At 39.4% G+C, this 14454-nt stretch overlaps 2 protein-coding genes across 3 annotated transcripts in view; one reads left to right on the plus strand and one right to left on the minus strand.

Annotated features, from left to right (window-relative positions):
- The first annotated feature begins 1253 nt into the window (after window positions 1-1253).
- On the plus strand, window positions 1254-3644 carry npb (neuropeptide B). The gene is made up of 2 exons (XM_003455762.5): window positions 1254-1617; window positions 2108-3644. Exons 1-2 carry the CDS (start codon window positions 1354-1356, stop codon window positions 2234-2236), a joined length of 393 nt encoding a protein of 130 aa, XP_003455810.1. The 5' UTR covers window positions 1254-1353; the 3' UTR covers window positions 2237-3644.
- gnav1 (guanine nucleotide binding protein (G protein) alpha v1) overlaps window positions 3205-14454 on the minus strand; it is a 37550-nt gene continuing 26300 nt past the window's right edge. For both annotated transcript variants that reach the window (XM_003455763.4, XM_025907980.1), the window contains 4 exons: window positions 10503-10632; window positions 10235-10306; window positions 6982-7069; window positions 3205-4053 (listed from right to left, as the gene is read on the minus strand). In XM_003455763.4, coding sequence (XP_003455811.1) covers window positions 3863-4053; window positions 6982-7069; window positions 10235-10306; window positions 10503-10632 — 481 coding nt within the window. In that variant the 3' untranslated portion in view covers window positions 3205-3862. The remainder of the gene's footprint in view (window positions 4054-6981; window positions 7070-10234; window positions 10307-10502; window positions 10633-14454) is intronic.

The raw sequence follows: 14454 nt of genomic DNA on the forward strand, positions 1-14454 counted from the left end.
TAATTGCTCATCGTTTTTCTCCATCTCTGTACATTTAAGGTTCATTTTCACTTTATCCACTCTCCGAACATAGCCCTGAGTTATAGAAAGGCAACATATTTAAACACCATTTAACTGTTTTTGTTATTGTTGATAGGTTGATCTGATAATTGAAGACGTGGTGGAGTTCATGACGCATGACTGGTGATGTCAGCGGATCAATCTCGAAATGGGTTCTGTTGAAATAGGACCGTTTTTCCTCTGAGCTCCACTTTGAAGTCAGAGTGGTTCGTTAAATCCTCGTAGGAAGCTGTTAAAACTCGTTCACTCATCGATCGGCTCATCTTTTCATTCCTGATCTATCTGACTTCAATTCAAGATTTTGAAGCCCTTTGCTCTGATTTTGCTTGATCGAGTGGATTTCTATGAATGAAGTAATGAATCGTAACTTTTCACTGATGTGAAAACTCAACCAAGAAATTCTGAAAATTGACCAGTCTGATTATTTTACATTGAGATTTAATAAATACGTGCAGTTAGGACACACACGCAGTCTCATAAGCTATTACTGGGTGATTTATTAAAGGAAAAATTGGAACCCTTTACCCCTCAAGTGAGGTTATTCAGTAATTCTGTTATGCTGTGGGCGGCATTTTGCTGGCATGGTTTCACTCCACTTATTCCCTTAGATGACTGCTTCTTCCAAGATGACAAAGCTCCTCATCCAAAGGGGGCACTGACTCACTTAACAGTTTCACGAGAATGAGAATGATGTGAATCATATGCTGAGACCTTCACACTTACCAATTTTGATTCTAACTGAACATTTGAACTTCTTAAGCAGCATCTCTACAACCATCGACAAAACGACAAATCAGGGAATATCTTTTGGAAAGAGGAAAAAAGAAAGTCACCTGTCGCTCATTTAGAGTTCTTTTAGGAATGAATCAGTGAAAGACAAGGTGTCTTCCTTCAATTTGTCGATATCCGGTGTCTATTGTGTTTTGACTACAGTGTCCGTGTCTGTCACGGTCGACTGATGTTAATCAATTTCGCTCTGACCTCTTCAAGGGTCAGAGATTTGCTGACGTCCTATGACCCTCCAACTATCACTTACCACATACACACACAAACACATTCCAGTGGCGCCATCAAACCATCAAGAACGGATCAATTCGGATGTTTTTTTTTTCCTTTTGAAGATGGATCATCATCCGCCCACCTCATAACTCTGATTTGACGAACGACCTGGGTCACGATAACGTCGCCCAGTCAGCCTATATAAGCAGCAGAAAGTTTCCTGAACACCAAGCAAAACAAACGCACCGCTGACGAGAAAAGTCCTGCGTAAAACGTGCCAAGACGGTTCCAGACATGGAGAAATCAGTCAGGTTCGCTGTGGTGTGCGTTGGAGTGTCTCTGCTCATCTCCTGCCATTCAGTCGAAGCCTGGTACAAGCAGACCACCGGTCCCAGTTACTACTCGGTTGGTCGCGCCTCGGGTTTGCTGTCCGGTATCAGGAGGTCACCGTACGTCCGGAGATCCGACTCCGAGGAGACGCTGATGGAGAGCGGAGAGACAGTCGGCAACAACGTAATCCCGGATAGTTCCAGGCAGATCTCCATCCTCAAAAGCATGGTGAGTGCCAAAAAAAGAACATACTACAAACGTTATTCTTGTTAGGAAGCGCTTTAAAACGTGACCATTCAGAGTAAAATGAAGAAGGTGTGCGCGTAAAGTTTGCTTTCCATTCAGCTCTAAGACCCACACTGGCGATTAATTAGTGCTGAAAGTTTGACATCTCTAAACAAAAAAAACAAAAAACAAAAAACAAAAAAAATCAGGATGAGATTGAATTAATACTCCTGATTTGGGGTTTTTTTATCATAAAGACAAAAAAACAAAGAAAACAGAAAAATCAAAGGATTGGGCGCTGAAGATCAGATTTAATAAAACATATTTAACTAAATGTAAACTGATTACATCCCTAACTCCAGGACTAATTATTTTAGTCGGCATGATTTTATGAAATCGGTGTAAATCAATGAAATGTAGGTTTTCAGGCTGGTTAAACAGGACTCGTCTTTCCCCTTTAAATTCCCTCATCTGTGATTTTCGCCTCATGCAGGCCATCTGCGTGAAGGACATCTCTCCAAACCTGAAGAGCTGCGAGCTGATGCGGGACGGGACGGGCACCTTCCAGTGCAAGGCGGACGTCTTCCTCACCCTGGACTCCCTGGACTGCCTGTCCGCGTGAGTCTCGATCGGACTCGTCCTCGGCAGAATCCCGGGAGCACTGCTGTGGAAACCGAAAAAAAGGAAAGTAACGAGGATGCATGAGTGTGAGGGTTTGGTGGCGACTCCCGGGAAAGACCCACAAATTGTCAATGACGGACCGCTGCAGACTCTGAATGTTCTCTTATTTAAAACCCCCCAACATTGTTCAATTTTGCTTTGGTTGCGTAGACATGAGTGTAAAAGAAAAAACAAGAAATAAATCTGTGTGGGAGATGTTGGCTGAAGACATTTTCTTCCCAAATGATTTCTCATCTTAAGTGTTTGAACCCTGACATTTACCTATGTTGCCAAACTGTATTAAATATACGAGAAGTCGACTGCAGAGCAGATTTACTGTAAAGTACTTTTATTTATTTTATCTATTAAAATGAACAAACACTGGTAACCTGCTGTGTGGTCTAACTGTGTCATTAAATCTTCAACTGCACAGGGGACACATAAGTGATCCAGCACGGGATTATTTGAATCTTATCCATTTGCATGATTTCCTTTGAGTTGGCAGCGTAACATTTATTTTATACTCCAGATTCAGTACAAACCATAAAGTAAGTCTCAGGACGTAACACTTAATGAACTGAAAACATAAAAAATAATTCAGAAAAAGAAACAAAGAATGAAAAACACATCTCATACATGCGTATGAAGCATTTATATTACAGCACAGCAAAACAACTTCATCAGGCACTTGGGGGTGTTTTTTCTCACCGTTTTTCTTTTTTAGTATCCATATCAAACTGCATCAGTCATTACCATATCTTGTTTATTACTGGAGTCAGTAGCACAGGGGAGCCCTGGAAACAAACTCCAGCTCAGCTAATTGCAAACAAATCACATATAGGAGGCTTCATCCTGGCTGAAAAACACAACAAAACTGGGTTCGTGTGTAATACTGGAACGATAATTCTCATTGGTGATGGGAAGTCAGACTTTTCACTTTTTAAATTCTAATAAGTTTCCCCATATCAGTGTGACTGGTAGGAATCAGAAGACAGAGGGGTTGTGCACGGATTAAAATGTGGGTGTTTTTAGCTCAGGATGTCAAGTCAACACACTCTGGTGTGTTTTTAAAGTGATTACCGCCTCATTAAAAAAAACACAAGCATGACGCACAGCAGAGACAAAGTAATGGATGAGCGGGGAACACATGATGGTATGCGTGAGTGAATGCTGCTCCACCGAAGTTACTGAACAAACAGTAAACCCTCACCCACGCTCCATGCTGGCCCCACGTTCACAGAGGAGGACACAAATAAATGCCACATGTATCTATATCCAGTCTTCAAAATAAAATCAGCGTCACTTTTCATAGTTTGACTTCAGTATAAAACTACAGTATAAAACATTAATGCCCTTTACTTTCAATTAAAGGTTTCAAAAGTCAACATTTCAGGGACCAACACAAAGCAAAGTATGAACCAAGTGGTCCTCCACTTCATTCTGCTTTGAAACAGTTTTTCAGAAGCTACATGTGAAACCGAAGAAGAGCAGCAGAGCTCACAGGGTTCTCCTCACATTAGGGAGAGCAGGCATCATGTTTGCGTGACATGATCTCCATATTTCAGTATTTAAAATGTGACGCTGCCAGTCACAGGAGCGACACAGCCTCCAGGTTCTCTTTGATTATTGTCTCCATAACCACCTGGAAGACTATCTGGATGTTGGAGGTGTCGGTGGCCGTAGTGAAGTGGTGATAGATGAGTTTGCTGGGCGTTTTGTTTAGTGAGATGAAGGTGGTGGCGATAAAGCGGGCGGCCGAATCCACGTCACAGTCTGCACCTGCCGAAGATGATGGAGGAGAGATCAGATGTGTTTGCAAAAACTCCCAGAGTTGCTTAGTTAATGTTGAAAAAAATGAAATTCTGAATTATGTATTTGCATTTAGGAGGAGATGTGACACCAGTGGCAACCGGCCCACTGAGGCAGTGAAAGCTTCTACTTTTATATTATATTACAAAAACAGCTTTACTATTCAAGTTTTCACTGACAATAAGAAAGTGGAGATAAGACAAAACAATTGCAAATTATCTAATAAAGGCAAAAGAGTTCGAGGTGCAGATATTTAAGCACATTTTCTGCCACTTGATTTGATTTAAAACTGATGCGGTGTGTGTAAGCAGCATTTTACTGCTTTAGCTGCTTGTGGGTGATTTACAGTTTGGTCCATAAATTTGTTGGACAAAGTAGCTTTGCACCTCCACCACCACAGTAATTTTAAATCAAGCAATAAAGTGCAAACTTTCAGCTTTAGTTTTGTTGCAGCCATGTTTATACTCAGTCCGCCACATTCAGAGGATCATAATTAATTGGACAAACTAACATGATTTGAAATATAAGAATTCGTTTTTCAATTTTAAGCCAAAAAATAAATATCTGAACCAAGTCACGACCCATGGACATCACCACATGCTGCATTTCCTACCTTGAGATTTTGCTCCGTTAGGCTTTTGATGCAGCCACCTTCAGTTTCTTTTGTGAGGCTTTCTTAAATAGATGGACAGGTTCTTATATAGCACTTTTTTTACTCTACTTGAGCTTTATAAAATGTGTTATTCAGCCGTTCATGTCAGTACTTTTTTCTAAGTGTTTTCTATCTAACATTTACACTCCAGTGAACTTATCTTGGCATCCAGGTCGGAGCAGCGAGTGACTGAAGGTTAAGTGGATCAAACCACCAACCTTCTGATTAGTAAATGACTTGGTCAGATGTGTGAAAGTTAATTTTCTTAACCATGGAAATAATCCTGTCATCGTGCACTTTACTATCTTTCAGATGTTTTTGGTTTTGCTGAGCTGCCCAGTGCATTCATTCCTATTAAAAATTATCAGGTTGTAGATTTGGTGAATCCTAAAGTTTTTTTTAGGTTTATCTCCATCTCTATTTTTTAGCCAAATTATAAATTTGCCCAAGATGTTATATTATACTTTTCCTTATTTTCTGTCATTACTGTTCCACTGTAATGCCAGTGGTCATGATTTGAAATGGTGACTGTTTATTTTAATCTAATTTTAATCACGACCAGCATTTTTGAATCATTAAATTTAGGCATACATGAGTAATCCCTGTGAGGCAGAAGTTCAGACTGCTTTCAACACTCAGTTTTAAACGATTTGCTTTTCAGTTTTTTGTTCTCTGTGATGTCAAGGAGCAGATATCCGAGCAGCTCCACCGGCTTGATGTTCAAACCTTTTGTTTGCGAGGCGCAACCATTCTGAGGAAAAGTGGTTTAAAGGGAGAGGAGTTAAACAGCTTATTTCAGCCAGAGGACGAATTCAGAGGTCAAACCAAGGTGCAGTTTACAATAAATAATGATTATTTTGAACTGTGAATCTTCTGTAGTAGTCTAAAAATAAAAATATGGAGTTGGTCCCATTTAAGAAGTCGTGAGATGACTTATGAGAGAGGAAAGGAATAAAAAGCAAGTTTTAGTAACATTTTATACTAGATAAGAATAAATACTGGGATGAAGTAGAATGACCTTTTTTTGAAATAACTACTGTTTGGATATTTTGAGTCAGAATCAGAATACTTTATTGATCCAAGAGAAAACTATGAGGTCACAGGCTTTAAATTAAAGGTGTGGCCACTTTGATTGACAGGTGTACCCACACAGGGCAGCTGGAGCAGACAGCTGTCCACCGAGCCGACTTACCTAACTGGACCTCTCATCTGTGTTTGTGCTGTTGGTACTTTTTGAAGCATTAACTGACAAATAACAGCTTGAAGTTTGTGCTTCAGTTTTAATAAGTGAAATTCTAGTGTTTCATTAGTCTGTTACTTAGCAGTAATCAGCAAATTTGTGTGTCTGTGCACTGCAGCTTGCTTCAAAATTGGACTTAATAACAACACTTGAATAAATGCACTCAGTCCATTTCCACGACTGATACTAACCAAGCAGAGAAGCTAAACTAGAGAATAATGAATCAACAGTCCAGCCATCCAACTTCTGTCAGCTCCAAGCAAACAAAAACACAGCCTACACATATAAAAACGCCGGGAGCCGCTGTATTACTCATCATCACATCTGAGGTCAGTGTGAAATAGACTCTTGCTCTGCAGGCTGACCCCAATCCCAAGTGTTTTAGCATTTTTATTGACATTTGCATGCGAGCAGAGGGGACACGGCCCCTGTTGAGCCCACTGAGACACGAGAAGTGAAATGCTGAGCAGATGCAGAAATCCCCCAAAAATATCACAGTTTGCAGGAGGCTAAGAGCTCATCATTCAGTGTACGTGTTTAAATCCCCTAGGTGAAGCTGTGCATTATGGACTAAATTTAGGCTTTTATGACGGCAAATATTTATATTTGTAAAACGTGTGAGCTTCATTTAACTCTTGATAGTTTAAAAAGTTTTGACATAGTATTGATGATTTTTTTAACACTAAAACCTGGCAGCTCAGTGTTGGCCAAACAGAAAAATACCAACATGAATTTTTATTATAAACACAAATGATACCGAGCATCTAAAGACAAATTCAGGACGTGATGCATCTGTCTGCTGTTTTTGATGATGGTATTCAATGCTTGGGTAGTTACCGTAAATTGTGCAGTACTTTCTATGCGGCTCTAAATGCACTGTGTATTCAGACAGCACTGCAAGATGGTGAACTTACTGTCTACTGAGTGATTCTGGACACAGCCATTGGCTTTTGCATGCTATTATGCTGACCGTGGTAATAACATGCCTAATGAATATCAATCCTACCTTTAAATTGCGGTAAATACAACCGCAGATGTCGCCCAAAGTGCAAGATCTTGTCTTGAAAAAGGTCTATCTTGTTCATGAATAAAATCTGCAAAGAGAGAGAAACAATGAGCTGAGAGGAGTTCATAACAAGAGGAAAATCAGTGTGAAGGAACACCTGAGAAAGATTACGTTTGCAACTAAAACTCTGCAGTAACTGTGAAAAAACATTAAGTCCACTGGAATAAATCACAAATATTCACATGAAATGCAAAAATCAATAGCTGTGTTGACACAAACATGGTTTGTTGATGGTGGATCAATGGCTTCGCTCCACACATCAGTGTTCAATAATCTGTCGCGCACTTTCCTGCGGACGAGTTCAACAACCTCAGCGACTCCTTTCGTAAATCTGTCTCTTTGTTTACTTCCTCAGCCTGACTGCAACTAAACTGCACCACTACTTTTGGCTTTGTAGTGTACCAATTAAAACAGACCAGGTTCTCTCTTTCTGGCCTGTCTGATCACAAAAAAGACGGACACACACACAAACACTTGCAAACCCCCCCCCTGATAATAACAACAGAGGGGAAAGGTTGTGCACATTTTCAATGAACAAGAAACGGAGCGACACCTAGGTGTGCAATTATTACTGACCAGCCACAGTGAAAAGTTAATTGAGGTGGAGGTCACAAATTTCCCTCCCACATAAAAAAAAAAAGGTATCATTAAACACTTTTGTTTAATGAGCCTGTTGGCCATGCAGGTCCACACACAACCCTGCACATAAACACGTCACACAAAGATACTTAATTGCCTATTTGGTTCTAATGAAGCCTTAAATACGTTTTTTTATAGTGTAAAAATGAATAACCTACTAGAAAAGAGGATTTGGTGCGTTACAGAAACAATCACATGAAGAGATTCTCTATAATGCACACACAACTTAAAACTTTAAGTTAAAGCAAACAAAGGCCTTTGTTTTCTGAGAGATTGGAGTTTCCTTTCTCCAAAGGTTAATCAAAAGTGTTCAAAAGAGGTCGCAGCCTTTGCATCACTGTGTGCAACAACTTGTATTTTAAGTTAGGTGGAATAAACTAAACAAGTTCATTACATGGTTGTTTTACTGTGATCGTCCACCAGAAATGGGAATGGAAAAACAGAGAGCCAAAGATCATCCTAATTACAACTCGCTGTTTAATTGCAAGTGACAGTGCGCTCAGAGACAAAAGGCAGAGACAGCGATCCGTGTGCGGAAACAACATTTACCAGACACATTAGCTTTATGCTCGTCTCGTGGTGTCATAGGGAACAATTGGAGAGCGACAAAGATTTAACTAATTTCTCCTCGATTCATCGGCGAGCTCCGCCCACCTGAGCTGAGGTGTCAAACTGAACCGAGGTTCCCACCTTTTCTGGACGGGCCCTTTTTGTCTTTTGACTTGAAAACAAAGGCAAAGTCTCTCTCCCGTCTCAGAGAAAGACACGTTTAACATTTTCCTTTCCATCGCTTTACGCTTTAACCTTGTAAAAATATAATAAAGTGGTTTCCAACATAAGGCTCGGAGCAACATGGTGTTACAGGAGGGTTAACAAGATAGGAAGGAGTATATTACATTAGACACTCAAGGACATCTTTTTCTGTTTGTATTTATTTGTCAGGGACTTTGTACAAGAACATCACTCTCCCAAGAGAAGAGATGCATTGTACCGGATTTAGCTACTAGCTAATTTCCATCTGCAGTTCCCGAGCAAGTCAAACAGGAATAAAATACACAAAAAACAAACAAGACTTATTAAAATGTAACTGAGATTCCCAGCCTAACAAACTGAAACACGCCAGCTGATACAGAATCACAAAACAAACCCAAGTCTGATAAAAATCACAACCATCAAACTTATATAGCATTAATCCTTAAAAGGAACTTAAACACTACAGCTATTAAGGGATTCATGTTCACAGGAAGTTTATTCCTTTCTTTTGTGGCGCATTGAGAGAAAGCACAGCTTCTCGTAGGGGCTTTAGAGTCCCCTCAAGCTGCTCTGAGCTCTGTCCTTAAATGTTTTAGGACAAACAACAGTTTTTAAAATGAGATGCATACCTGAATATAGAGGTAAATAGGCAGAACTTGAAATGTTATATTCTCTACGAGTGTTATAAAGATGAAACTGTAACACTTTGCTATGTAGGACTTGATTTTTAAGGGATTGGTTATAATGTTGCAACACGAGCAGCTGCAGTAGTTTCCTTCAAATTTGCAGAAAAGTAGCTTTGCTATATTTTCATACCTTGCACGTCTTCTTTTGTGTTTTTAAAAGCCAAGTGAAGGAATTAAAATAAATATTTGACTTTTTCAACATTGTTTATTTTATGATGATGAAAAAAAAAGTTTGGAAATGGTTTCTGCTGGTATTTTGTTATAAAGTGCGTTGTTATCAACTTCATCAATATTCAGCTGAAGATTCAACTCAGCTGAAACCTTTTCTGTAACATGAGACTGCTTCCTAGCCACTTGCTCAGCACTGCTCCCATTCCCACGGGAATCACAGTATCACTACATCCGCATTCATTCATCAGATTTTACTTATTAAACTCTTTATCATATTACAATTAAATTTTGATCTATTGAGCACTTCACTTAAAAAAAAAAAAAAAAAAAAATCCTCTGAGCCCCTTCTTTTGTGTATTTCTTTCCCTCTTCGATCCATTTGATCTTGTGTTAATATATCAGTTTCATTGAGGAAAGTTGTTTTCCATGTAATTTTCCAGCTTCTGGGCTAAATAAAGTATCTCATCTTACTTTATGTGGATAGTAGCTTACCCTCTTTAGCACCTGAGCCACAGCTGCCTGATAAAATGAGACTGAAATGTAACACCAATAGCGGTCAGACTGAAATATCTCAGCAGTTATTGCTATTAAGTTTTCCTGATGGATACGATCATTTTTTGCGATCCCTTAAACTTTTCCCCTTAAGCCAAAAACTGTTGGGAACTACTGTCAGTCCTCATTAAGAGAACCACTACGGCCGAGTACCTCGAACTGAATTTGTTTTGTATAAATTACCAGTCTGATAAGATGATAATGAATAAAACCAGCCCACATAAGCACAGAAACATCACTTATGCAGTTTCACAACATATTTCTGATTAAAAAAGGCAACAAAAAGTTAGTCTTTGAATAAAAGACGTCTCCTTCCTATGATGGTGCTCTGTGGACTTTCCTATATCTTTGACCTCAGGAGGATAGATGTGAGAGAGGGATGAGTTTCTCACCATGGATGTGCTGCGGAAGTAGATATTATTGCAGATGGAGGAGAAGAGCTTCATGCTCTCTTGAAGACGATTCTGCAGAGAGAAAATATTACAACCATCAAACAGCTGCAGAGAGAACAGCAGACACACTGTCACTTTAAACGCTCTCTTTAATAGTAGTCTGACCTAAAAAATAAATCAATAAATGAATAAATTAAAAAAAGACTTCTACTTTCGTTCACTTAACAAAACAAACATTTCTGAATGAGTGATTCTGTGCATGCTGTACCACAGAAGGGTCTTCCACCAGGGTCATGTCGTATCCGCTGAGCGATACCACGAATAGCACCGCCCTGACGTCCTCGAAACAGCCAATCCACTTCCTCCGCTCCGTTCTCTGACCTCCAACATCGTACATCCTACACACAGACGAAAGGAGAGAACGAGACCGTTTAGACAGAAAACATCTAAAGAGATAAAACAAACGTTTCCAAAAGTGTTACTGTTTTTACCGTTGCATGGCTGTTAAAACCGTAAGAGTAGTTTAGAAAACCTCAAAAACACTAAAAATCCTGGTTGGTAGTAACTTGCTGATGAACACAATAAACACATGTCATTCTGTGAGATCCCAGAAAGTCATTATCAGTAATGAGGAGCCACCTTCACCTCACTCTTTTTGAGAAAAATAAAAGGAATTTAGGAATTTAGAATATTCTTACATTAACCCCGTGAAGCCTCACAATATGCCATAATATCTGCACTGAAAGTCTTTGTTTCGGTAGAACACATTTTTCACAAAATCTATCATGAAATAGAAGCAAATGACAAACTATAGATCTGCGCTTCTGATTCGGCAGATCAACACACTTAAACAGGAGCTAAACACACATTACAAACAGTGATCATTCACCCAAACATTGTATTATCTTTACTGTAAGCAACATATTATTATTACAGTTAGCATAAAACGTATAATCCAGACCCAAAACACATAATCTCTTGTCTATTATTTTAGCAAAATGATAGAAAGCCTGCTCATTTTCATTCAAGTGTTTATAGATGACATGTCTGTGTTTGCAGTTAAGTGTATGATCTGAGATTGTGCCGTCAGCGTGTTCATGACCTCCCATATGGATGGTGAAGCCTGCCGAAGTGCCTCAGGATGCCTCTCATCAATGACAGATTGTATTGGTTTTGGATAAGGTCATATTTTTGAAAAATGCTATTTACACTTACACACACACAAACAAGGAGCCTCGTGCCGTACATTTCTGCAGACCCCCCCCTTACTTTTTCAGTTTTTCCAGAGATAATCACACCGTGGCGCACAAAACGCGTAAAGGTCAATGTTCTCCAGAAAGATGATAGAAAGACAAACACAACAGGAATAAGAGCCGAGGAACACAGAGAGCACCACAGATCAGTTTCTGCCACTTCACCCATTTTTCAAAGCCAGATGTGCCACCTTCCTTTGAGCATCTGTTGAGTTAGTGCAGCTCTTTATTAAGAGGGGAAATGAACACGTGGAGACACAGACACACAGGGGAAACAAACAGGAAAGACTGCAACATAAAGATGAGATTTATGCTGGAAATATTCAGTGGAATTGTTTCCAGACACAGGAGCTGTCATTGAAGCTAAAGTTCATTATACAAACCTACTAATAAGCCATGTGCATAATGCCACCTGTATTACAAATAAATGTAATAGCTGTGATTTCTGATGTGCACACATACTGAGTTTAACTGTTAATTTCCGTATTATATTTAATGTAGTTAGCATCCAGTGGATTGCCTTCCAGCAGAGTGATGTTTTTAGCTAATTACTACTGCTAGCATGTTGATGGTTTGCCAGTTAAATGTGTAACCACGGTAATATTTGCTCATTAGCGCTAAAATTAAAATAGCAGAGGTTTATGGTAGTCATAATTTGGCAGGTACGTGTTCTTGAACAGAAGTATAAACCAAATTAGGGATGAGGACAAAATTGCTAGCGCCCCTAAAAAGAGAGCAAAGGATTTTCAGCAGAGCATTTCTAAACATGCTAGTTTTCTTCAGGAAGCAAAACTATCTTCTATTTGCACTTAACAGATTTTTAACCCCCTAAAATGCTGACATTTGTTAGTATTTTATTTGTTAATTAGCCCTAGCACAAACCACTGCTGTGTGATGATGTGTTTCACTTTTAGTGCTTAAAGCTTGTGAAATCAAGGTAAAACTGAGCGTAATCTTCCAATTTACACACAGCACAAAAACTTTACCAAGGATTGAACTTTCACTTTTTTCCAAAGTTTAGATTTTGGAAAAAGTTATCACAGCGTTTCCAAGGGTCAATAACCAGAGCGAGAGGTATCACATCAAGTACTTCAAGAGAGCCACACAGTATAGAACAAGCCTGGCAGAGGTAGGTGAGATGTGTGCCTAGACCGCACAACAACTGCTGAGACACTAGTAAATAATTTAACCAAGTCAGGAATTGTAGTCTCAAAGAAAACAATCTCTAGAACCCTAAAGTGTAAAGTAAAGTGTAAAGTGTGTTGTGTTAGTCCCCGAAGGGAAATTACTCCTCTGCATTTAACCCATTCACCCAGTGAAGCAGTGGGCAGCCACCAGTGCAGCGCCCGGGGAGCAGTGTGTAGGGACGGTACCTTGCTCAGGGGTACCTCAGGGTAGCCGTTCAGTGGGGTCGAACCCCCGACCTTCCGATCATGGGGCAGACACTCTACCTACTGAGCTATCCCTGCCCTGGACAGGAATGGACTGTGCAATGGAATCCCATTTAAAATCTCTGGGCTGAACTGAGGACCAAGGTCCATGCCAGAAGACCATAAAATGTAGAGGAGCTTGAGGGATCTGACAAAGAAGAATGGGCTGAGATTGCACAGGAGACGTTTGTGAGACCAAAAACAAATGACTGTCGGCTGTTATCCAGGAAAAAGCATACACTATCGCCTCAACAGGGCTAATAACTTTTCCCTGGTAGTTTTTGGAAAATCCTTTTATTTCCATTTGCAAACTAAAATAATGCAAGCATCCAAAATAAAACTAAGATGTTTGGAAAGGAGGTTAAAAATCCCTTTATCTGTCTGGAAAATAAAATTGAATTTCTGTAGGCTAATAAATCTGTCAAGATACATAAAAGTCCAGCTTAACCAAAACAACATCGCTGACATATTCTGAGTAAAACGCTCAGGCTTCAAACTGCTCAAAATGATCATTTTTTTTCTAATCTGGGCTCTGGATGATGTCACTGAGAGCCTCTATCGTTTATTATGTTGCTGTAACAGTTACTCCACCGAGATCTGTAAGCTCTTTACTTAAAATGATATTTACAATGCTAAAATATAATTATAGTTGTCATCCATGAACTTACTGTTTATTAAAAAAAATGATAAAATAATAAAGCACATAATTCATCTTATATTAAGAGTGTCATTTAGTTATTTATTTGCTAACTAAACACTTACTAAATACATCAAAAACATGTTTAGGAGAAAAAAGTATTTCTATTTCTGTATGTTTGTTTTCTTGTGTTTTTTTATGGCAGGTGGTCTCTAAGGTTACGTTCACACTGCAGGTCTTAATGCTCAATTCCGATTTTTTGATCAAATCCGATTTTTTTGTCTGCTTGTTCACACTACAAATAAAATGCGACATCAAACGCTCTCTAGTGTGAACGCTCAAAGCGGCCCGCATGCGCAAAAGAAGACGTCACACACAACGCGCTCTGTTTAGACCCAGAGCAAACAATATTGTTTGACTGATGGCCCTTAATATAAAGACTTCGGACTTTACGTTTCCCAATTTTTGCTTTAAGTTATTTTGTTATTTACATAATAATGTAAATAACCTAATAATTATCCTTATTGCTGTTTTAGAGGAGCGGTGCTTCAAAGGATAGTTGCAGATTTCTGTCAGAATCTGCAGATTATACAGTACAAATAAAATGTTCACGTTTCTCCAACGTTGTCTTCCCAACAGTTTCACTAACATCTACACTGGATGGCCAGGAAGCGTTCGCGATGTCTTCTCGGGCGCTTCTCCGGCGCTGATAATTGGCGTCTGTCTTGTGTCAGTGACGTAAAAGACGGATTTAATGCGACATGACCGTTCAAACAGCAGTCGCTTTCTAAAACATCGGATATGTATCGGATTCAGTACCACATACGAAAGTGACCCAGATCGGATTTGAAAATATCGGATTTGTGCCGTTCACACTGTCATACCATGATCGGATATGGG

This window comes from Oreochromis niloticus, linkage group LG6 (genome assembly GCF_001858045.2).
Source record: "Oreochromis niloticus isolate F11D_XX linkage group LG6, O_niloticus_UMD_NMBU, whole genome shotgun sequence".
NCBI lineage: Eukaryota > Metazoa > Chordata > Actinopteri > Cichliformes > Cichlidae > Oreochromis > Oreochromis niloticus.

What these genes read in the sequence shown, in the direction of transcription:
- npb (XM_003455762.5), top strand. Translation starts at nt 1,354, where the DNA reads ATGGAGAAATCAGTCAGGTTCGCTGTGGTGTGCGTTGGAGTGTCTCTG. An exon ending in TCTCCATCCTCAAAAGCATG is followed by an intron (nt 1,618 to 2,107) that starts GTGAGTGCCAAA and finishes CGCCTCATGCAG; the next exon opens with GCCATCTGCGTGAAGGACAT.